Below are 26,050 nucleotides of genomic sequence, written 5' to 3'. Positions count from 1 at the left end.
CTGCCTACTGGCTTCTGTCTCGGGTTCTTCGGCCGACGTTCATCTAATGATTTTTCTGACGTTTCGCCAGCACGAGTGGCTGGCATTGTCAAAGCTTCACCCTCCATTGCCAGTTCACCACCGGCAATGGAGGGTGAAGCTTTGACAATGCCAGCCACTCGTGCTGGCGAAACGTCAGAAAAATCATTAGATGAACATCGGCCGAAGAACCCGAGACAGAAGCCAGTAGGCAGTTTGTTCCTATTTTCAGCTTGACAACATACTATAATAGAGTCAATACAGGAAATATTTACTCTGAAGCTCAGTTTCATGTGTTTTGCATTTATTAGTATCTCTAATTTTGTTGTAGACAAGATGCTAATTTATTTTGCAAACTTTCACTCCCCTGGTGCCTTACAGAGTTAACTTCTACACAATGCAACTAAAACAAAGAATTTCTTCAGGTAAATGATCAATAATAATTTCAACACTTACGAATTCCAACCAGGATTTTGCAATGTTTGACAAGAATTTTGTTACAAATAGACAAATACATACCTTAGAGAGTTTTCTTCAAGATCTTGAAATTGTTACACCCACTTTGTTATATTTGTTCCTTAAGTGTTATTTGCAGTTAATCAGTTTGAATAAATTGTAATTGATACACCCACAATCAAAGAGATTAAGTGTTACACAGACTCTGAATCAATGTTTAAGAATCATTATGGAGTTCTTTATGTGGTACAAATATCTTAACAAGCTGCTGGCAGGCAAAGTACGAAATTATACATCTTCGCATATTTAAAAGAAAATTAATAGCCACATTTATTATTAATCAGATTTTCTAGACTCAAGAACTGAATATTCCTGCAAACAAGGTAATGCAAAACAACATCCATTGTAATAAGTTGTTAATGTGTGCAGATAATCATTATTTGTTGATGAAGTAGAGTATAGTCACACTAACACACTGCCCGTAAAAAAAAAAAAAAAAAAAAAAAAAAAAAAAAAGGAAAAGTGAAACAGTAAAGAACACAAAGGACACGGTCTGATGTCAGTGTAACTTCACATGCGCATACACAATTGGTGGATATGTAAACAGCCGGCTGAGTGCATTAGCATTGTATGCATTTAATGCTATTACCAGAGCTTGTATAGTATACAAGGGACATGAACAGTGTCACACATTTAGTAATCATTGTGAAGGACACAGAGATGCTGTGTATTTGTATAAGACAGTGTTATCAGCACTTGACAAGAGTCTGGAAGGGGCCATACTGTGACTCACCATTGGGCACTTGGTCAAATCAGTAGCCTGACATTGAACTGCAAAGGAATGTGGAGGAAGGCACACTTGCCATCAAGGTTCTGGTTGTCCACGTCTGACCACAAGGATGCAACCCCTTCACAGCTATGCCTGTCACCCTAGAACAAGTAATGGCCTCCCTGAACCATTCTGTCATCCCACAGCCTTGGTTGGAGATTATCAGCAGATGGACTAGCGAATACGGTCACACGTGTAGGCTGTCATTAACACCACAACACAAACGGCTGCAGATGGAGTGGTTCAATGACTGGGAAGCAAGGAGTGCTGGTGAATGGCATCTCACTGTGTTCAACAATGAATCACATTTCTGCACTATCTCAGATGACCATCGTCAGTGAATATGGCAGTGGCCTGGGGAGCCATCAGGAATGACTTCAAGTCACAGACAGCAGTGGCTGAGTAACTGTGATGCCACAACAGTATGTCATGGACTTCCTGTGTTTTCACATATCCCATTACATGCAATAGTACCATGGTGCCATTTCTCTACAGAACACTCGTCAACATATGACATGTGGATCTATGAATTTTCTGCGTGATGTTGAGGTACTTCCCTGGCCAGCAAGATCTTCACATTGTACTGAATCGTATTATTTGTCTTTCCTTTTTTTATATATAAGCTATATGTAAACTGAATGAGCTATACATCAAAAACACCGCCAAAAGTAAGTTAACGAGTTGTTTTGCGGCAAGGATAATATTTTGATACATCGTTAAATACCAGTATGAAACAAAGTAAGAAATATGCTCTTCAATTTAGTAATTCCTGTATCTTCACCCTTTGTTTCAGGAAGTGGTACCGTACAGGCGTATGCTTTGATCCGCGATACGAGCATTGTTAAAAATGTGTATTTTACCTGTTCATTAAAAGTATTGTAAAAGGTTATTAGAAAAGGAATATTTACTTGCACGGTTATATAGACTCACCGCTGAGATTCTGCATCAAGAGGTTCAGCACAGACAAGAATAATTAACACTGTATCTGGAGGAGCATTCCTGCATTGATATTGTCACATTCCAGACTAAACACAATGGAATTAATGTGAAGGTAATGACTCAGACTTGATAGACACGTATTGAACTTGGTTTACTTGTAATAATAATGATGTACTTCGGGTGTTTAAGAACTTAATAGGCAGATTGACAATTTCAATGGTTGCGGTGATTATTTGGTACTGCACATGACTGGAAGCAGCAGTACAAATTATGTTTATTGACCTTGAATGTAATGAAATTCAAGGTCTGTTGATATTGATATCAGTTAAAGTTCACCCAAGATTGTGCACAGATTCACAAATTACCTTCAAAATTTTCTCAACTATTCTTTCCAATCAGTTTTCCCAATTATTAATCCATTTCCATTTCCACATGCCTATTCAACGTGTCTCCAATAGAACGTGTGAGACCATCTCAGACATCAACTTTGTTCCAGTGCCAGTATCCAGAATATCAAGGACCAGTCAACAACAGTTGTAGACCAGTCTGCTCCAGGAGAGGATAAAAAGGCCTTATTACACCTTCCTCAACGAAATCCATGCATGCATCCAGGCTAAAGGGGCTGTAAAGTGGGCTCGTACTGTCAAGTTCTTTATAAATTGACTATTTTCTAATCACCGTAATAACCAAACATACCCTCTCAATCTGTACGGTTTTAGTTTGTTTCTTCCATGCCTTCTGGATGCTTCACTTTTTTCCTCAGACAGTGTGTTAGCCAGGCAGCTGTATAACGACAACAGACCCCTGACATAATTGATAACTGAGTGAGAAATGGTCTTCTAATGGTGTTTTTCTTTATATTTTAATTATAATCTATGTAAGTTGAAAATATAAACACTTATGTGATTATTCGTTATTGATACATAGTATAAAATTACTTTCCAGCAGCTAATAAATTAAACATTTTGTATGCAAATTACACGAAAAATTGTATCAGAGTCAAATACTTATTACTGAATACAAGATATTATGGTTAATTTACTGTATTATTCTATCACAAAACATACCGGATAACTGAAAGGCTTCATGTTAGATGGTGGAGGCAATGGAGGCTGAGGAAATCCTACAAATCCTGCAGGTTGTGGTGGTACAGATGGACCCCCTAAATTATTTTTATCTGGATCAATATCAATAAGCAGTGCATCAACACCAACTGGTCTTAAATCTTCCTCCATGACCTGTCAAGAAAGCAGCAAATTTCTCTAATTACTCAAAATACTGGTCTGCAGAGCACTTACTTCACGATCTTTTATTTTTATTTTATTTTATTTTTTACAAAGGCTATACTCACCTGTGGATCTGGTTGGTATTCAATGTCATAATTCTTTGCTATTTCAATTAAATACTTCTCAACAAGGAGTTTCGGTGGTGACTGAACACTCATCTTGTGCTTCAGCTTTTCTGAAATTGTGCTAACTGCTTCTTCTCGGCAAGCCTGGTTACATAAAAAAGGTTGTTTACATCACAAATATTTGACTATCCACTTTCTTGAGTATAAATTTGATATTGTGAAACTTACATCAGCATATTGTCTTCCATATTTTGCACTTAACTGTTCAGAAATGACTTTCAGTTCGCTGATATCAGTCTGCATTCTTGGAGCAACCCATAACAAGCTTGATATTGCTTCTGAAAGGCCTTCATCTAGTGTCCTACAAGAATCAAAATGATGGCCATTAGTAAAAGTCTGTGTGTGTGTGTGTGTGTGTGTGTGTGTGTGTGTGTGTGTGTGTGTGTGTGTGCGCGTGCACAATTTCTTTGTGTAAAACAAACAGAAAATGTTAATGACAAATACAATATGTTGACGTGTATGGAATGATAGTGACAGTTAAATTGTTTAATAACTTATTTCTGCAAGTCAAACAGTAGAAACAAGCACTAAAATAAATATAAAACTTAAAAAAACTGAAAGTTACATTCACAGAACAGAAACCTATCAACAAAAATAATCAATCCTTGAAAATATTTAACACAATTAGATAAAAAAATCTACTCAGCAAGTGACGAAGTGACGGCACGAGTAAACGCACAAAAAGTTAAGGAAACATGCAAGCTTTCAGAGTAAGTGGCTCCTTATTCTGGCAGAAGTGTTGAAGAGGAAGGAAAACGACTGGCAAGGTTTAAGAAACGGGGAGAGATGCGAGTTACAAAAAAGTCGGCTAAACCACTGGGTCAAAGGACACTTGCAGGATGGGACAAGTAGAAAAGATGGATTGCGGATTGTTAGGTGCTGCACAGAATGAATGCTTATCGTTGAAAGACAGGGTAATAAGCAAAACAGAGATTACTGACAGAATGTAATGGAAGTGTTAATAAGAGCAGAAAGCAAGGTGTATGAGGTGTGTTCAAAAAAATTCTGAAACATTCATAATTTTGAGCTAATGGTGTGTTGGAGTGAGTTGCGGTTGTTGTATATCTGTTGGTTATTTTCAGTGTTGTATTGATTAGAACTTTATGTCACACAGTTTGCAAATTTCGAAATGACAGAGTTAGAGGAGCAAGGCATCTACATTAAATTTTGTGTAGAAATTGAAAAAACCTTTACACAGAGACAATAAATGATGCAGGAAGCCTACAGCAATGAGTGCTTAAGCCACACTCAGTTTTGCGATTGGTTCACACAGTTTAAAAATGGCTGCATGGAAGTTAAAGATGACCCTCATACAGGATGCCCTTTGATTTCTTCTGATGACACTCATGTGAGTAATGTCAACAAAATTGTGCATGAAAATTGAAAACGGACTGTTGACAGATTGCAGTAAAATGTAACATTTCAGTTGGATCATGTCATGAAATCCTGGCACAGCATCTTAGAATGGATCCGTTGCCACCACGTTTGCCCCATGGCTCATATAATTTTATAATCATTTAACAAAAATGTTCACATTGCAGAATAAATAAAAGCGAAAACCCACTGATGATGGCACAGTAGTGCTGAAACATGTTTGGGTACTGAGAAAAAATGTGTTTTGCATAACTGGCAGACCTCACATCCAACAAATATGTCATATTCGCAAATTGACGGAAATTTTGACCATTTTGTAACAATCTCTCTCTTAAATACTCTCCTGGGTATTTTAAAATACACTTGGATTGGACTACCTACGGCAATGTAAAGGTAGTTTTCCTTCAAACTTGCCTGATTCTGTGAAAATTAAACTAGCCAAATGTTTCCTTGATGGTGAAACACTGACATAGGCTAATCAAAACGTAAGGCCAAACATAACATTTAATGAATTCAAACAGATGGTCTTGAATAAATTCCGATATGAAAGTAAACAGGCAGGCATCAGAACAGCATTTTCAAATGGTAGTAGGTATTGTATTGTATTGTATTATTTATTGGTCCTGTTGTCTACATAGCAGCTTATGCATAAGACATTGGACAAGTCAAGTTATAAATATACAGGCTGAAAGTCATTTCAAGGCCTACATATTTAAGGTTACAATAATACACTTTACACGTAAGTATTTATATAACACATTTCATAAATTTAAATATTCTTCAATGGAGTAAAAGCAGTGATGCTGTAAATATTACTTTAGAGATTTTCCAAATGTATTGACCTCAGTGATAGCTTTTATGTTTTCAGGAAGTTTGTTATAAAGCTTAACTCCTATGTGAAAAGTACCTTTTTGGCACAGTGCTGTGCTGATTTGAGTCATATGTAAGTTTCTGTTTTGTCTGGTAAAGTGCTCATGTATATCACAGTTGTTTTGCAGTCTCCGGTCCTTGCCTATTACATTTAATTTAAAGAACAAAAAGGTTTCCATAATGTATACACATGGTAATGGAGGAATACCAGATTTCTTAAACAGGGGTTTACAAGAGTCTCTAGGCTTGAACCCAAACAAGATTCTAATGGCCCTTACAGTTATGTAAGCCCGCTCACCTGGAAAAACGCTTTGATGATCTTATTCTTATTGACACCTTGAAAAGACGTCTACCAATGAGAGCTCATTGGCGCTTTGTTTGTGGTCCTGATGATTCATTAGAGATTTTTTTTTAACACATTGATAAACTTGACAAAGCTTTTGAGGAAGACGACAAGGTTAATAACTCATATTACAACAGAAACAACAATTGTAATGGGGGATCATCTCAACACAACCAGCAAAATAGGCAGAATGGTGACAGAAGGAAACACAATATTTATAACAACAGTAAGAACAGAAACCATAGTAACCAGAAACAGGAAAAGTGTTAATATCTTCATGTGGTGCCTATCAGGTGGAGGAAGTAAATAATTTTCATGACCAAGCAATAACAAATTCAGATTAAGAGGAGTGTGATGATGAGACTGTATATGACTACCCTGTTAAAGTAACTAATTTTGAAAATAAATTTCAAGATGTTATAATTAAACGTATGTATAGTGGTAAGAAACATACTATGGCTCCTTATGAATGTGAAGAATGTGTTTTAGTAAAATTTTGTAACTCTGAACATTCTGTGGAAGATGTAAGTGTTGATAGTGATTACTTTGGTATTGGTATTTTAATGTACGCTGAGCAGAAGATTTTTGTGGCTAATTGTGATGACAAGTCAGTAATGGTGGAAGTGTGTGACACCCAGGTGAGTGGTGTCAGCACTAGTGATTTAGTGGCTGAAGCTGAAGAGTCATAGGATCACAGAAATACCGGAAACACCTGAACACACACACACACACACACACACACACACACACACACACTTGATGGTGAATGATAAGTATCCCGTGAGTAATAACTGGGAAATATAGGAATATGATATGCTTGCTTATGTATTCTCTGTGGACAGTGAAAACAAGCAGACTAATTACAATAAGTAAATAGGCATTTAAGCAGTCATTCTAGACACACTGTGTACACGAATGTAACAGGAAGAAACCCTAATGAAGTATATGGACCAATGGGAACGTTACCCTCTGCTACACACTTCACAGTGACTAATTAGTTAGTTATTTGCACATTCCTTGAATCGTAGTTGTGATTCAGCCTTGTGATATGGAAAGAGTCAGTTTTACAATTATTGTACCTTCTCTCAGCAGAGGAAAATGTGGCAACAGGCTGCCCATTTACGTAATTTATTAAGGCTTTTAATTTATTTTTTGTTACATATTTAACTGTGTTCAATGTCTGTCTCTCCTCCTAAACATGCGGAGGATGGATGTAGATGAATGTCATTACATTTATTTTGTTCATGCGCCAAACATTTTCTAAAACTATGCTGTGCTTCTGTGAGTATGTCATTCTTCTCTACAAAATGTAATATTCTATCTTTCAAGACAGTTTCCATAATTTTAGATGAGACAGATGTGATGGCAATTGACCTATAGTTTGTAAGATTTTTTCATCACCACCTTATAAATGGAACCAATTTCACTTTTTTCCGAACATTTAAGAAATATCTCATTCCCCCTGGTTTAGCTTATCAAATCTGTCAGAGTTCTTAAGAGACAATAAGCACAGTACTTTACTACAGAAGCAGGTATTCCAGCAAGTCCTTCCCTGTTTTTGATTTTCAGAGTATGTATTAGTTTTGCAAGCTTAGATTCATTTGCTGACAGCAGAAAACTACATTACATGGAATAGGAAGCACTCAAATTTCTTGCTTTTAGGGATCTATTAGAATGTTTTATGAGTTTTTCCACTCCTTCAAACTAATGTTGATTAAAAATGTGCTAATATCATTTGGATATCTACATTCTTTCCTGTCTTTCTCCAAAATTATATTATTGCCATCTTTCCTATCAGAAGCTTTCCTATTCTCATTGATGTAGGGAAGTACAAAATTAGGTGTAGTTCTCACTGAGGTGATACAATACGTGGTGCGACTCGTGATACAATGCAGAAGCAATCCACATTAGTGTAGCACATAGAAACATATATGGAGTGACTGAACTGGTTCACAGTGGGAAAAGAGTGATACAATAGCAATATGATTCTCTTTTGTATAGCCATGCACAACATAAGAGTGCTGGTTGCTCCACACTACTGCATAGTACAATACATGGAAAGGAAAGTTCCAAGTCATCCGATGTACCTAAAAAACCTGTTTTATGTAGATGAAGCAATGCTATCCTCCTCTGTAATTAGTTTCTCAGCAAAACTCTCACTTTTCATGTAAAACATTAAAAACCGCTGTCTCGAGATCCCTCACATGTTCTCCGCTATGCAGTCTTTCTCCTTCAATTTTGAGGAAGCTTATGGTCTGATATCACAGCTTCACAATAAACTGGTTTTCTTTTTTCTATTTCCCACTATTATTGTGATGTTTTGAAATTAAATAAAACACAGCACATATTTTGAAAATGTTGCAGTAAAAATAAAGTCACTGGCCAGTTTACATTTGGTGCAATTGAGCTAGACAATGCTGTGTACCAAATTTAGGTAACATATCAAAATCGTTTTTAATACTGGAATGTTTATCATGCAATTTTCAGATGCTGTTTCTAGACCGTTCCTTAATGTTGTAATATCTCCCCTCTATGTTATTTAATTAGTGAATTTCCCTCCAGTCTTCTCCCTTTAGTAACATCTGTAGTCTACTCAAATTTTCCAGCTTCAGGTGCCTAAATTATAACAGTATTATTATTATTATTTTTTCATGGCAAACAATGAGTCCTGATATTTCAATCACTTGTCAATAATGACCTGAGATTACAGCATTTATTACTTGCACTGTTTGTCTGCACTGAGGACTGTTATTAATTAAATAATCTATCAATGTTTGTCAGGTCTGAAAACATCTTGTCAGGCTATATGAATCTAACATGAGATTGTATGTAGTGACCACATCACACAAACTTCTGTGAGACAATTACCTTTTAATGTATCAATATTAGAGCCCCCCAACTGACCGAAACTGAGATGGAAAGACGAGGTAGCAGGAGACCTACAGAAGAAAGCATGGCTCAGTGAAGAAGCACTGGATAGGCATTTATGGAAGAGAAGGAGCCAGCAAAGCAACGCCGACCCCCACATGACATGGGAAAAGGCCGAGATGATGATGATGATTATTATTATTATTATTATTAGAGCCCCCATAATAATTATATAAGGGGATGGATTTACAGGTTTTCTGGAAGCATTTATAGTTCCTCTTTAACTGTTTACGTGTATTTGTGTACTGGGTGACTGTTACAGAAATAACATGAAACACTTTCCTACCTGCAACTTTATTTGCATTGCTATTGCTTCAATAAACACTTTTGAACTGTTTTTGACTGTCCATGGAGTAGTTTCACTTATCTCATTGCCTGAGAGTGGGGTAAAGCAGGACATGTGGGACATTGTATTACCTTTGCTATTCTGTTGCTGCTGACATCTGCTGATTCATTCTGAAGTTAATCTCTGCACTTAGTTTCCCCATCATGGTTTAATAAGGCAGATACATTGCATTTTAAGTCAATTTTGTTGCTAAGTAATTCACAGATTTTTTTATTTTTTATTTTTTTATTTTTTTCAAATAGGAGAAGGAAAACTATGTGATACCTTCACAAACCTCCTCCACAGCTTTGAAGAACGTTAACACAATTCTGAAAGTAACCAACAATCTCAGACCTGACACTGAGGTTGTGTTGAACTCAAATTTTTGTGATGTGTTTGCTGTTAATTTATTCATTTATTTAAATATGATGAAGATGCAATGAAAAAGGCTATTGCAGAGTATAGGAGAAGTGGCAAAAGCTTAAGAAAAATGGTGAGGAAAATAGTGTTCCAAAACCAACACTGGGAAATAGGGTAAATGAAAAATTTAATAGGAAACATGGAATAAATGTGAACGTCATGTGACTAGGGCCTCCCATCAGGTAGACCGTTTGCTGGGTGCAAGTATTTCAATTTGACGCCACTTCAGTGACTTGCACGTTGATGAGGATGAAACGATGATGATTAGGACAATACGACACCCAGTCACTGAGCGGAGAAAATCTCTGACACAGCAGGGAATCGAACCTGGGCCCTTAGGATTGACATACTGTCACGCTGACCACTCAGCTACTGGCAGCAGACAGGAAACATGGAGGCCACCAAGTTTTAAATGAGGAATATAAAAAATTAATTGTAGAAGGGAGTTTTATCTGTGCAATGCGTTATTTCCCATTGAAAGTGGTGATTCTAGGGATAAGGTAAAAACTTTTCTTGATTTGTATGTACGTCATTTGAACAAGTTCAAGTATCAAAATCCTAATCTCAGATTCTGTTTATCCAAAAATGTTAAGACTCAAGGGCTGGTGTTGATAAAAATGTTGTAGCTAATCTGAAAGACATTTGTTCAGAGAGATCACTAAATAACAATGAGACAAATTTCACAGATGATCTTGGGTCTTCCAGGGTCAATGAAACAAGAGCATGTCAACATCCAGAATGAGAGTACAACAGGACGACTAACAAGAAACAAAGGGTGTCGTTGCAAAATATCAGTGCTGTAAGCAGTCAGTCTTCATCTGACTGGAAATTAATTACATGTAGTGTTCCTCAAGGTTCCATTTTGGGTTGTTTGCTTTTTCTTGTGTACAGTAATGACCTCTCGCATGTTACAATGCCAGATGCTAAGTTTGTTTTGTTTGCAGATGACGCAAACATTGCAATAAGTAGAAAGTCAGGTCCAGATTTAGAAATGGCTGCTAATCAAACTTTCACTGACATTAATAAATGGCTTAACTCTAATTCACTGTTATTAAGCTTTGAAAAGACCCACTATATGCAGTTCAGAACCTGCAAGAGATTTCCTTCCATTGTTGTGTATAACATATGATGACGTGCAGATAGAAGAGGTTGACACTGTTAAATTTCTGGAATTACACCTCAATAATAAATTAAGTTGGGAAGAGCACACCACAGGATTGCTGAAGTGTCTAAATGAGTCTGTATTTGCAATGAGAATGATGTCAGGTGCAGGAGATATAAATATAAAAAACTTGCATACTTTGCTTATTTTCATTCTATTATGTCATACGGGATCATGTTCTGGGGTCACTCATCAAACTGAGCAAAAGTTTTTAGCAAGCAAAAGCTTGTACTAAGAACCATTTGTGGGGTAAATTGAAGAACAACTTGTAGAAACCTGTTCAGGGAACTTTGTATTCTAACCATTGCTTCTCAATATATTTATTCCTCAATGAAATTTGTTGCAAGTAACATATCTCTATTTCCAACTAATACCTCAACACACACTATCAATACTAGGAATAAGAACAATCTACATCAAGACCTAAAATCATTTACCTTGGTCCAAAAAGGGGTCAAATATTCAGGAACACACATTTTCAATAAATTGCCAGTAACCATTAAAAACTTGATTTCAGGTAGAGCACAGTTTAAGCAGAGTTTGAAAGAATTTTTCATAGGCAACTACTTCTACTCTATAGATGAATATCTTAACAAGAACTGTTAGACCATCTTAAATAAAAATGTTTGTTAGATTTCAATTTTGATAGCACATGGTCACAACAGTCAAGATTAGGTATTTTGTGTTTAATAAATTTATTAAAAATGCATAACTATGTTTCATTCTGCCAGTGTATTAATTCTGTAAATATTATCAGTTCCAGTTTATTGTAATGTATTCACCTATTTTGACGATCTCCTGACAAATGATCAGGATAGTGAGTATTATATATTCAGATGTTTCATATTATACTTACTGACATGTACCACACTCACGAGAATAGTCTCATTTTTGGGTCCATGGAATGAAAATGGAATCTAATCTAATGTAATGTAATCCCATCAAACTGGTAACCAGTGTAATGTTTATTGTATTCGAAAATGGAGAAATTCTCCCACTTTTTGCTGTCAATAAGAGTGGGGGACACAAGTCTCCACCCAACTTCGTGATGTTGAGGGTTCAGACCATGCAGTAAGCAAATCTGGTAGATTTGACAAGCCATTATTTGAAGAATGGTTTGTGAACAAATGTTCACCATAGTTAAGAAGGTTTGATAGAAGAAAAGCTGTTATGGGAGACAATTTTCTCAGCCATTTCTCTCAGGAAGTGATAAGGCTGTATCAAGATTACGAGATTGTTTTTATAACACTGCCTTTGAATTCTACGCATCTTACTCCGCCCCTGAATGTTGCTGTATTCAGACCCAGGGCTGTTTTAATGAATTGGAGAAAACTGTGCATGGCCTGCCTGCCAATTGTTCATTTTCCAAGAAAATGGAAGGAAGCACTGGAGAAAGTTGGAAATATGCCAAGTAATATCACCTCTGGCTTTAGAACATGTGGTATAAGACCATTAGATCCTTAGAAACTACTACAGAAAGTCCCAACGAAAGTTCAACAATCAAGTCAGAAAAGTTATGGACAGGTGTCCTACCTGGAAAGCTTGCCATAGCTGTATCTAGTGGTTCAGAGGCAGAAAACTGACTGTTCAACAGGTATGTGCCTTTCTCCAGCCAATTCTGACCTCAGTGTTGCCACAACTTCTGCCACTCACACCAGTATCTAAGAGCACGAGTCATCCACTAATGTCCAACATATTGAAATAATGACTGATGAGAAGGCAAGCATTACAGAAAAAGTTGAGACTCCTACAGATGAGGGTGGCAGTAGCAGTGCTTATGCCACAGGGTGTTCAAAGAAAAGTGTTGAATACTTTCAGAGATGGTAATACTCATCAAAACACGAACAATAAGTCCAGTAAACATGGGTCCAGAAACACGTACTTTCTGAGATAAACACCTGTTTATAGGAAGAGCTGCGCAATCCTTGGTTATGGGTATTAGAACAATCATTGCTCTGGCACTTCATCAAATGTGTCGGCAGGGTAATATGATGTCTTACTCACAGCACTCTACCTATCATTAGGTGGTCTGCAGTGAGTTGTGTGGTTCAAGTTGTGTTGTAGGCTACGTTAGTTTTCATTGTGTTTGTGTGCCTTATTGTGCAGCACTGTCAACCCTGGGTACATCTCATGGTGTTTTACCTTCTTTCAAATGTGGATTTACTGTTATCGTGCTGTTTGTACATACAAATGATGTAGTATGTTGACATTTTCTCTCTTCCACCCCTCGTTAGCAACGGAAGCTTAGTACTTGGCAAGTGAAGTGACAGATATGATATTCTGCAACGATTTAGCAAATGGACATAGCCTCCGAGCCTGTGCCCTCTATGCTGAAAAATATCCACAGTGCAGAGTAGCCTCTGATAAGCCGTTTGGCAGACTTACCCACTGTCTGAGGGATGCAGGTGCCCTTGCACCTTGGAAGACTGACAGTGCATGGTCCCATACAGTCCGGATGCCTGGCATGGAGGAGCATGTACTACGTTCAGTGGAAAAACCCCTGAGACCAGTGTGCTGAGATCATCATCATCATCAGCAGCAGCAGCAGCAGCACCAGCACCAGAAGGAGCATCTCACTCTCTTATCTGGGGAGTACTTAATGAAAAATTGCTGTCCCACATCATCTACATTGTGTTCTGGACCTTCAGCCACAGAATCATCATGGCAGACTGCAGTTCTGTCAATGCCTGTTGCAAAAGTGTGCCACAGATCTACTGTTCACATCCAAGATTTTAACAACTTATGGGGCAGGGTTAACAAGAGATGGTGTTATGAATTAAAATAACCAACATGTATGGAAAGATGTAAATCCACAAGGAATCCAGGAAAGAGGGCATCAACACCGATTCGCAATCAACGTATGGGCAGGCGATCGATTAATAGGGCCATGCATGCTATCACAAAGGTTTAATGGGTACATTATCTTGACCTTCTCATTAATATATTGCCTACCTTGCTGGGGGCTGTGGCATTGCTGCAACGAATACAAGTGTGGTTCATGTATGATGGCACACCTGCGCACTTTCGTCACAATGTGCACAAACATCTGATGCAGAAATTTCTAGAGTTATGGGTCTTTTGGATGGTGGGGGTAAACCTTGCACTGCTCGTTCCCCAGACCGCAATCCCTTGACTTTTGGTTATGGGGACGTTTGAAGGAATTGGTCTATGTCACGCAAATCAACGATGTGCCGACACTAAACGCTCTCGTCTTCAATGCATGCCAGCAGGTATAACAACAACAAGGTATTCTTCAAACGACACATCATTCCTTTTTGTCAGAGGGCAAAGAGGTGCATTTTTGTTTACCGCAAAAAGTATGCATTCCTGGATCCATATTTATGCTTCAATGAGTACTACCACCTCTCAAAGTAGTCAACATTTTTTTTTAATGCTCTGTATTTTCTAGGTCTGAAGATAGTTGTTACCAACCTAAAATAATAATTTTATTACAAATAAACATTGTGATCAAGGACAGGAATTATAATAAAGCAAAAATGACAATGTTCCATTTTTCTCAGGCTTCTTATATAAAAGACGTTCTGTACAATGATACTGTATGGAGAATCGATGTGTATCAAGACATCAAGAGAGGAAGATTTCTTTTCCCAACATCATCTAAGAACATCGACATAACAAACGTTTGTTAAGTGGAAGTTAGCATAGTATATTTTTCATGTTATAGTGCATTAAAATGTCTTCTTCCCAGAAAATGTCCTGTTGTTAACATAAATCAGTAACAAAGAGAAACAGCATAGAAGTAAAGTATAAAATAAGTGGCAATGTTATACATGTATGCTCTAATTTCCAGCTAGTAAAGTTTGATTTACCTCAGGAATCAGTTCTGTGACCTCTTGTTTCTGTTATGTGGACCTGTGTAAAAGAAATGGCATAAACAGTGGGTGACAGTGTGTATGACAGTTCACCCATGGTAAAACATGATTCAGTTGACAAACTGTAAACAGGTGCCTCAGCAAGTGTGAGGGAGGCTTGTGACTATTTCAGTGAAAACAATGTGTGTGTCAGCAGATATGAGGCAACCTAATTACAGTTACAACAAAACAAAAGCACAAAGACAATATCTGCCTTAAACTGGGAAGTAGGGCTGTCAGAGTGTAAGATATTGTAGATTAGTGAATACATGGTGCAAAAGTGAAATGGTAAAATATGAAGATGAGTGTGAATTCATGTGGACAGCAAAGTGTTGTTATTCCTGTTTTTATCTCATCCAGCTTATGTTAAGGAAAATTTGGACTGTTGGCTGCTGTTCATCTTGAGGATCCCATCTGATGCAGGCCAGTTTGAGCAAATGTTGATGTATGTGCTGTTTCATGAGTTAACAGTAATAAACGTCTTGGGCAAGCAACGGAAGATGAGATTTCCTGTGCAAAACAGTACTGACGTTTCATAAATGTTACGGCAAAAATCTACTAGATATAAATGCAATTGAAAATAAAAGTCTGTTGACAGGATGCGAGATAGTATTTAGCGCGAAAGCGGAAATGAGTGAGCTAAAATACTTAAGGTCATAAACTCTATAACATTTCTGCTACGTCACACGTCCTTCCAGTAGTGAGTTAAAACTAATGCTGTATAGAACCTTAAATTTTATGATACAGAGTACATTCAAGTGCTAAATTTTGTTTTACTTACTTCATCTGCTGTATTAAGCCATATCTCGCCAAAAGTAAATCACAATACATTTCTACAACCTCCATTGCCTCTACCATGTAATCTTCGCGAATTATGTGTTCTACTCTTATTTTGGCACGTTCTATTTTCCCTGTAGCTAGGTAATCGGCTATTTCTTTTCTTGCTTTTTGCGCTAATTCAGTTTTCTTCTTTTCCAACAGTTTTAATCTGTTGATAGCTAATCGCAGGTGTGTTTTCAGTTTTGTGTAATTGGGACCACTCGAAAACATTTTTCTTAATTATTATGTAGCAATTAACACATATACATAAAACAAATATAAGTTTCCTTCGTCTCGTCAACCATCCACACCTGTCACTCGCATAAAATGAAAACTGTGACTCACAACCGTGACGTTTTAGCTGCTTATGCTACACCATCGCAATGCGCAAATAGTACACAATCTCAAAGCTCACGTGACTCAATGATATTTTGTTGGCTGCAGTGACATGTCCATACAGCAGCTGTTTCAAGGTGGTAAGAAGTTGTTGACAGGGTAACGGAAAGAAAGAGTATGTAGTGAGTGATGCTGCAGTGATAAGCGGAGTTTGAAGTCGTCATGATTTTCATCGAAAGGGATTTATGAACCAGAAAATGTCGCCAGATGAGATAGAATATAATGTTTTTTACCATCTTCTTCAGGTCTGTTCTACGTAGTGTATAATCGTTTTTGGCTTCATAAACAATGCAGTTCGTATTTTTCAGTTTTTTACTGACTGTTGACTACTGTATCACAATTTCTTCTGTTATTAGACGAAGTATAGGAAGAAGTATGAGCCAGCAATTAGCAAATGTTGTATGATATGTATTCCCTGCTCTGCTGCCCTAAGGGGAGTTGAAATCACAGATGAATTTGTCGGTAAGCAACGTTTTAGCAGCCCGATTATGGTAACAAGATTTTTTTTTCGATTTTCATAAAACTCACATCTCTGTTGCAGATATGCACATTCTTCAACCAGTTTCTCGCACAGCTAGGTAAGTGCCAAAACCAGTCTGTTGCGATAAGTTACACACATGACGACTGCTTTTTGAAATTGTCTCACATTTGAGGCACTGAGTGAAAGAAAAGAGGCGTGACTTACATTTTGCTGACTGTTAGTAATATTACTGTGTAGGCCTTTTAGAAAGAGTACAATTTTAGTTTTTATTCTTTTAACTTTGTCACGGTAATTTTTGTTCAGTAGTAATGGGTTTTCAGCATTAGTATGTCTGCTTATGTATTCATTAATCCATCTGTAGACAATTTCCATTGTACTCAGGATATAAATAATTTCAGTAACATTTATACATATTAGAGAACACATCCTTTTTGTGAGTTACCAGCACTGTTTTGCTTAATGTACCAGTATGTATCTATTATGGATCATTCTATTGGTAGTGATACTGCGTTCTGGCAACCTATGTTTTGAGTGCTGTCTTATCTGAATATTCCTCTTCGCCCCAACGCACTTCCCAGAGGTACACCTGAAGTTAGTTTTATGTCTACCAATGACTCTCCACCCAAGATAACATGTTTTATACTCCTTACCAAAAAATCCTCAGTTTGGTTACAAGTTTTACTTGATACCCTGTACAAGTAATACTTTCAAAAGCAAGTGTAGATTTACTGAGTTAGATGCTTTTCAGAAGTCAAGGAATACTGTATCTCTCTCAATGCCTTGTGAAAAAACTGAGTAAGCTTTCATAAGATTGAGGTTCCCAGTATCCATGCCAGTTGTCATGGAGGAGATCATTATATTTGAGATACATGGTTACATTTTAGCTCAGAATATGTCATAGGCTCCAACAATAAATATATCTCAAGGATACCTGACAATAGTTTTATTGACACTTCTACCACCCTTCTTGTAGATGGAACATCAACAATGTAGGAAAAGACAAATTGCTACTTACCGTAAAGAAGATATGTTATGTTGCAGACAGACACAATTAAAACACACTTACATAAAGCTTTTGGCCACAGCCTTCATCAGTAGAGAGAGACCCACCATTCGTACACAAGCACGCCTCATGCACACATGACCTCCAGCGTCTTGGGCCAGATGAGTGTGACATCTGCTTTCTTTCAGCTACTGGGACAGTTTTTTTGTTCATGGGAATATGGTAGATTCCAGTTAAAAGGCAGGGCTAACAATCAGTTAAGAGAAAAATTTCTGCATTTTGAATATGGAATGGAGGATCATTTGTATAACAAGAACGAAAACAGACCCAACACGATCCCTGTACTACACATGTAGTGATTGTTCCCCATTTTGAAGATACTGTTTCATTGTATTCACTCCCTAAGTTTTAGTTATATATATATAAAAAAAAGAGTTAAAAACAAAGATGAGGTGACTTACCGAACGAAAGCGCTGGCAGGTCGATAGACACACAAACAAACACAAACATACACACAAAATTCAAGCTTTCACAACAAACTGTTGCCTCATCAGGAAAGAGGGAAGGAGAGGGGAAGACGAAAGGAAGTGGGTTTTAAGGGAGAGGGTAAGGAGTCATTCCAATCCCGGGAGCGGAAAGACTTACCTTAGGGGGAAAAAAGGACAGGTATACACTCGCACACACGCACATATCCATCCACACATACAGACACAAGCAGACATTGAAATATGTCTGCTTGTGTCTGTATGTGTCAATGTCTGCTTGTGTCTGTATGTGTGGATGGATATGTGCGAGTGTATACCTGTCCTTTTTTCCCCCTAAGGTAAGTCTTTCCGCTCCCGGGATTGGAATGACTCCTTACCCTCTCCCTTAAAACCCACTTCCTTTCGTCTTCCCCTCTCCTTCCCTCTTTCCTGATGAGGCAACAGTTTGTTGCGAAAGCTTGGATTTTGTGTGTATGTTTGTGTTTGTTTGTGTGTCTATCGACTTGCCAGCGCTTTCGTTCGGTAAGTCACCTCATCTTTGTTTTTATATATAATTTTTCCCACGTGGAATGTTTCCTTCTATTATATTGATAAAAAAAAGAGTTAATAAATAAATAAATAAAAAAAGAGTTAATTGCATTTTTTTAATACCATAATATTGTAGCTGCTCTTGTAAAACATGTGAACTATACAATCAAATGCTTTTGAAAAGTCACAGAAAATACCATTTGGCAAAATGCTTGTAATAGGGCACATAAAATATTAGTTGATGATATTTTCTCATTTAAATTTTGTTTAATGTGGTTTGTGATTAGAAATACATAGTATGTTCTGTGAAAGAACCCTTTTGATATTGAAATTGAAGTGTCTTAGTTTGAGAGGTTTATGACATGATTCTTGCGTGCCTAATTCTTTCCAGTATCTTCAAGAAGGATGCAGTCAGTGAGACTTGTTGGCATTTGGGAAGTGTCTAATTCCACCCATCCACTTTGACCTATGACATCATCAATATGGCTGAAACACCTGCTTCCATCATATAGAGAATGGTGACGATGTTGTCACTACATACTCGTCCCAACAAACACAAACAACAATAAAAACAATACAAAAAGTCTTCCTCCAACAATAAAATGAAACTAATGTGATAATCATGACAAACAGGGGGTTTAGGGCAGGGACATGCAAAATATATAACAGTTCAAAGCATTGCACCATCCCAAAACAAATGTTACAACAAAAAAATCTCAACTTAAGACAAAACGCGACTGCCACAAAAGCAACAGGAATCGCACACTTTACCCGACCTATATAGCTCAAATGGAGCCCACAATACCAACATCTGCAATTCCGAAAAGTGAAATCAGGCGTTTCCTGCAACCTGTACAGCTCAAATGCAGCTCTCGTTATCTACTGGCAAACAGCTACCAACCAACCACAATCGCAAACTTCACACACCTGCATGATTCACAAACCACCACTGAAACCAAAACACCAACAACTCAAAAACCCACATATTCAGTAGATCAGTTAAAACCCCAAAATTCCATAAATATAAAACAGAACAACCAAAATACAATACATATAAAACATACGTACATCATGATTACTATAGAATAAAACCAAAACAAAAATTACTTACCAACCATAAAAATCTGTCTGTATCTCTTTCACACACACACACACACACACACACACACACACACACACACACACACACGAACAAACTCAAGACATCAGCATCTGCCACCAGAGGGGTGCCATCAAATACAACAATACACAACATAGTGACATCACACACCACGACAGCATATGGTGATGCTTATATGACGTTATACGTTGTATGTATGTGAAGAACAGAATTTTAGTACTTTTTTGAAATATGTCAACTCTGTATATGTAACTAAATTCAGTGATTTTATTCTTTTTTGCTGACAGTAGTTAAAATTACAGGGACAAAAAAAAGTATCACCAAAATCAGATATTAGACTTATTTTCAGAGGCATTACATACTTCAACACCAGGCATCAATTTTTTAAATTATTAGGTCATTAAAGTCAGTAACTTGTACCAATTAAAGTACTAAAATCTTGCAGTGACTTGGTAACGCCACCCTTGAGTTTCATTTGCTACCAATTGATGACTCAAGGTGTGTTACCCAAAGGTGTAAATAATATGATAGGATCAGTCATTTATAAAACTGGAGATAAGTAAGTGACCTCTGATTATAGATCTGTCTCCCTTCTTTCTGTGTTTTTTTAAAAAAAATCTGAGGAGGTAAACTACAACAGAATGTTGAACCACTTCTCTGAAAATAACCTGTTAGCAGAGCTCAGTTTGCCTTCTGTAAATGGTTCTCTACTGAGAAAGCAATGCCTCATGAACTCAGCTGTGGTAAAAATGAACAACAAGAATTACCATGTTGGAATTTTCTGTGATCTAGTGAAGCCCTTTAATTGTGTAGATCATGAAATTATTATAGTAAAACGAAAACAGTATGGCTTTAAAGACCTTTCCTTTGCATTGGTGGAGCCTGTAACATTTGCTAATGATATCACAGAAGTAAGGCTAAATTCAGAGTGAGGGGCCCATTCCTGTTCTTGATCTGCAGAAGTGTGTTATGTGGGACATTGGAGGACAAGCTCTCATCCTATTCACAGACAGTAGCGTAATTAATCTTAAAAAGCTCACATTGTACAATCGGAAACAAATAAAAATTACTTACAGTTACCAGAAGTAGAGATCAATTGGCATGAACTGTATTAGGCTAAATACACTCATGCTCATAAATTAAGGATAATGCTGATACAAGGTGAAGCAACAGTCTGGTGGTCGGTTTGCGGGTTTAAATCACCTCGGGGTATGACCACGCGGTGCATATGACCTGCGGTCGTCGCACGGTGGCGCTGGCAGCAGTCCACATACGCATAGGTTTGTTAGTGCATGTCAGAGAACGGTGCAGCGAGTAAGTGTGCAGATGTTTTCAGACGTGCTAATGGTGACTGTGTGTTGAAAATGGCTCAAAGAACACATATTGATGACATTATGAGGGGCAGAATACTATGGCGACTGGAGGCTGGTGAATTACAGCAGGTCGTGCCACAGAGTGTGATCTCAAGATTATGGCAATGATTCCAGCAGACAGGAAACTTGTCCAGGTGCTACAGTACGGGACGTCCACAGTGTACAACACCACAGGAAGACCGCAGACAGCCACGGAGTACTGCAGTTAGCTTTGCTCGGGACCTTATCGCAGCTAATGGAACAGTTGTCTCCAGACACACAGTCTACAGACAACTGAACAGACATGGTTTATTTGCCTGGAGACCTGCAAGGTGCATTCCACTGACCCTTGGTCACAGGAGAGCCCGTAAAGCCTGGTGTCATGAACACAGTACATGGTCATAGGAACAGCGGTCCCAGGTTATATTTACGGACGAGTCCAGGTATAAAACTTCCTGGCAGATTAAAACTGTGTGCCCGACCGAGACTCTAACTCGGGACCTTTGCCTTTCGCGGGCAAGTGCTCTACCAACTGAGCTACCGAAGCACGACTCACGCCCGGTACTCACAGCTTTACTTCTGCCAGTATCTCGTCTCCTACCTTCCAAACTTTACAGAAGCTCTTCTGCGAACCACAGTTGGTAGAGCAGTTGCCCGCGAAAGGCAAAGGTCCCGAGTTAGAGTCTCGGTCAGGTACACAGTTTTAGTCTGCCAGGAAGTTTCATATCAGCGCACACTCCGCTGCAGAGTGAGAATCTCATTCTGGAGTCCAGGTATAGTCTGAACAGTGATTCTCAACGGGCTTTCATCTGGCATGAACCAGGAACCAGATGCCAACCCCTTAATGCCCTTGAAAGGGACCTGTATGGAGGTTGTGGTTAGATGGTGTGGGGTGGGATTATGATTGATGCACGTACATCCCTGCATGTCTTTGACAGAGGAACTGTAACAGCTCAAGTGTGTCGGGACATCATTTTGCACCAGTATGTCCACCTTTTCAGGGGTGCAGTGGGTCCCACCTTCCTCCTGATGGATGATAACGCACGACCCCACCGAGCTGCCATCGTGGAGTACCACCTTGAAACAGAAGATATCAGGCGAATGGAGTGGCCTGCCTGTTCTCCAGACCTAAACCCCATCAAGCAAGTCTGGGATGCTCTTGGTCGACGTATCGCTGCACGTCTTCAAACCCCTATGACACTTTAGGAGTTCCGACAGGCACTGGTACAAGAATGGGATGCTATACCCCAGCAGCCACACGACCACCTGATCTTGAGTGTGCCAACCCATTGTGTGGCCTGTGTACGTGTGCATGGTGATCATATCCCATATTGATATTGGGGTACATGTGCAGGAAACAGTGGTGTTTTGTAGCAGTGTGTTTCGGAACGGTTTTCTCAACTTATCACCAATACCATGGACTTACAGATCTGTGTTGTGTGTGTTCCCTATGTGCCTTTGCTATTAACGCCAGTTTTGTGTAGTGCCACGTTGTGTGGGACTACATTTTGCAATTATCCTTAATTTATGAGCATGAGTGTATTTGAAGCTCCACCCTCCAGGAGGATAATACACCGAAATGACACCAGAAAGGGGATAAATTAACCGAGAAACTCAATTCGTTTCTTTCATTGCACTGATCTGCAGGTAGGGATACTAACATACTTTCACTCATTTGTTGGGATGATCTGGGAAGGTGCAGGTATTAATTCTACAAAAGTGCTCAGTTACAATTTGTGTAAACTTGGTAACCAGACATCTTGCAGGAGCCTCTTCAGCAGCCTATGGAGTCTCACCCTTGAATGTTATAGTTTTGTACTCTAGTGCAAAACTGTAATAAGTTGCCAGTAAACATCAGGCAGGGAATTGAAAGTCACTAGATATTGAAAAAAAATGTAAAGTAACAAAAATAATTAATCACTAGTCCTCCAGTTTATCAGAATATTTTTGCTCAGGGATGTTAATTCTACAAATATACTATCTGCAGGAATGAAATGTTATTAGAGACTTGGACAATATTTCAGTTGTATTTATGCACCCACTGGCTACCAAGTGATTCAACTGTATGGTGAACAATTACTTTTACTAGTTCCATTATTTGTATTTCATCCATGACTTCCTAGTATAATAATAGTGTTACGAAAAGGATGCCAGCCGCGGTGGTCTAGTGGTTCTAGGCGCGCAGTCCGGAACCGCGCGACTGCTACGGTCGCAGGTTCGAATCCTGCCTCGGGCATGGATGTGTGTGATGTCCTTAGGTTAGTTAGGCTTAAGTAGTTCTAAGTTCTAGGGGACTGATGACCACAGATGTTAAGTCCCATAATGCTCAGAGCCATTTGAACCATTTTTTTGAACGAAAAGGATAGTTGCTACCCGCCGTTGGTGGAGATGCTGAGTCACAGATAGGCAAAAACTATATGCGACTCAGCATCTCCTCTATAGGGTGAGTAGCAACTTTCCTTTTCTTAATATTCTTACATTCCATCCTGAATTTTCCGTTGCTCAGTATAATAATAGCAGACACTGAATTCTCACTTGTAAATGCACTATTTTAATCCACCGTTAATAACATCTGACAGTTAAATGTAATTTCAGGCCTGATCTGCAGATATTTGAACTGTAGTTTTATGTATTTGTTTCTGTGATAAATTTGTGAAACTCCTGTTGTTTCACCTTATTATAATACATATTCCATTTTTTGCTTCCAATATAATTGCAGATAACTATGTTTTATTGAAAGTCATCATTACAACGAATTCTTGCAATGTCAATTAAAACCTAATATTTCTTTTTTTTCAGTAGCTTTATTAGTGGCAGTGGAGTAAAAAAATATTGCTATGAGCTTAAGGGAAGCCTGCTGACTCTCATAGCTTCTCCAATGAAACTTCCTGAGGAATACGTAATCAAAGTGTTATCTGTAGAGACAGGTTATAATAAGGTGAAGTATGACAGAACTGTGTTCGTATGCTTTTTGGTTACTCAATGATTACATTGTATCCTTACATTGTATACCACATCAACTGTCTTATGTGCCATTAGCAGATTGAGGCAGGACAAATTAAAGACAGGTCTGCTCAAGTGGATATATTTCCATTCTTTTCTTGCTTGTAGATAATGGTAACAATTTCTAACCCCTGGTGTGGCTTACAGAAGGTTCAGGTGGTATGACGTGACAATCACCCATTAATAACACTTATGCACTGAAAGGAATAAGGCAGATAATGAGTTTGAATACCCACTGCTAGTAGAACGTCTTTGAAAGGGTCTATATTTGCTACTCCCAGTGACCTCTCTAATTTTGACGCTGCTTAGCATATTTGAGTTACTGTTACAAGCATGGTCTACTCTTTTAAATTTGTTTCTCAGATGCCTTCTAAAGCTCTTCAAAGTTTAACCACGTGCAGGATTTCCAGAATGTCCATTAAAGTGTTTAAATTGTGGGCACTACACAGCAGATGTCACCATCTTCTCCATGGGATTGAAAATATAGACTAAAACAATAATGAGCTAACTTAAAAGTATATGCTGTGATAAAAAATACAAAACAACTAGTTTCATAGAGTGAACATTACTATTTATTCAATTACAGATGTTGCTCAAAATGCATCCTTCCAGTATTGCACCACGACTGACATCACCATGCTATTTACCAACTCACATGCTCAAAGATACTGGGCAAAGTGTAAATATCTTCTCCCTCAGCCTGCATCTTTGCAGCTAAGTCCTAGGCTGACATCACTGGAGTTTAATACACAATATTCTTCAGATAACGCACAGGAAAAATTTTGGGTCAACAGAAGTGTCCGATTCCACCTGTCAGCTTTGGCCTGTGATGTAAGGCTGTTGTGGTGTGTGACGTCACGACAGTGCGGAGTTTAGTTTGGGAGAGTGGCGTGTTTGTAGGAGTCGTTTTGATGTCATCGGTGGTGCTCTCTGGTGGTGTGTTTATGTGTTTTGTGTTATGTGATGTTTTTGGTTTAGTTTGCATTTGTGGCGTGTTTATAGGTGGTGTATTGTTGCGGTCGGTGATTCCCTTTGGTGGTGTGTTTATGGGCAGCGTGTTATATGGCGTATGGGGCTCATTTTTGTGGTAGCATTGCACGTGTGTGGTATCGGTGGTGACTGTGCTTTCAGCGGAATATTTTCCAGTGAGTTAACGATTTTGTTTTTGTTATGTCGAGATTATTGTAGTTTTTTCTGTTCGTTGTGTGTGAATTTTGGTAAATTGCTTTGTTTATGTCTTTGGTAGGTATGGATATGACTGACAAGGTCAACAGTTTTCAGTTGTCAGCGATGATGGGGGACAGTGCGTTGTCCCTAATAAAATTTCATCAGCTATTCGGCTTTTTGGCTGAAGTCGTGAAATGTTCAGTGTGCTGTGAAGAAATGAAGCTTATTAAAGTTCCGGTGTCTCAGACCAGGGATGGCTATATGTGGAGATGTTGTAAGGTGGTGGTGAAAGTTTTGAAATTTGGTGTGGTATCGGTAGTTGCTGTTGACCTATGTAGTGTGTTCGATTCCAATTTGGTTTTCTAGGTGGTGGTGTGGTTTTTTTTTTTTTTTTTTTTGTAGGATTAAGTGTGGTGGTAGTGAAATTTTTGAGATTTATATATGTAGGTCAAGGGAAGTGATCGATTCCAGTGGATTTTGTGTGGGAAGATTGTGGGGTCTTGTTATTTTAGTGTTTTTTGTCGTTTTGTGTAGTGGCGTGTGTTTATATTTAGTTTGTCCCCACCATAAAACCCCCAATTTCCCCCGCTTGTCCCGTTAGTTTCATTATATTTTTGGAGGAATATCTCTTTGGTGGTTTTTCGATCTATTTTCGTGTCTGTTGTCATGTTTACATGATGATGTCATAGGAGCGGTATGGGAGTTTTTGTGAATGGTCGTTTCCGCCATATTGGTGATGTCATTGGTGG

General features: G+C 38.3%; 2 protein-coding genes across 3 annotated transcripts in view; one reads left to right on the top strand and one right to left on the bottom strand.

Annotated features, from left to right (window-relative positions):
* Window positions 1-16,144, bottom strand: part of LOC126418500 (IST1 homolog) — a 34,697-nt gene extending 18,553 nt beyond the window's left edge. The window contains exons 1-4 of the mRNA XM_050085288.1: window positions 15,729-16,144; window positions 3,822-3,954; window positions 3,594-3,737; window positions 3,310-3,480 (exon numbers count right to left, since the gene is read on the bottom strand). Coding sequence (XP_049941245.1) covers window positions 3,310-3,480; window positions 3,594-3,737; window positions 3,822-3,954; window positions 15,729-15,997 — 717 coding nt within the window. The 5' untranslated portion in view covers window positions 15,998-16,144. The remainder of the gene's footprint in view (window positions 1-3,309; window positions 3,481-3,593; window positions 3,738-3,821; window positions 3,955-15,728) is intronic.
* A 56-nt stretch (window positions 16,145-16,200) lies between these two features.
* The window catches only part of LOC126418499 (ankyrin repeat domain-containing protein 27-like), a 100,816-nt gene continuing 90,966 nt past the window's right edge, over window positions 16,201-26,050 (top strand). The window contains exons 1-4 of one of the 2 annotated variants that reach the window (XM_050085286.1): window positions 16,201-16,407; window positions 16,519-16,624; window positions 16,704-16,740; window positions 23,934-24,069. In XM_050085286.1, the coding sequence (XP_049941243.1) occupies window positions 16,348-16,407; window positions 16,519-16,624; window positions 16,704-16,740; window positions 23,934-24,069 (339 nt within the window). In that variant the 5' untranslated portion in view covers window positions 16,201-16,347. Of the gene's footprint in view, window positions 16,408-16,518; window positions 16,625-16,703; window positions 16,741-23,930; window positions 24,070-26,050 lie in introns of both variants that reach the window. The other variant, XM_050085285.1, reaches the window with a different exon arrangement.

Source organism: Schistocerca serialis, chromosome 9, assembly GCF_023864345.2.
Source record: "Schistocerca serialis cubense isolate TAMUIC-IGC-003099 chromosome 9, iqSchSeri2.2, whole genome shotgun sequence".
Lineage (NCBI taxonomy): Eukaryota > Metazoa > Arthropoda > Insecta > Orthoptera > Acrididae > Schistocerca > Schistocerca serialis.
This window is presented reverse-complemented; position numbering and strand designations above follow the sequence as displayed.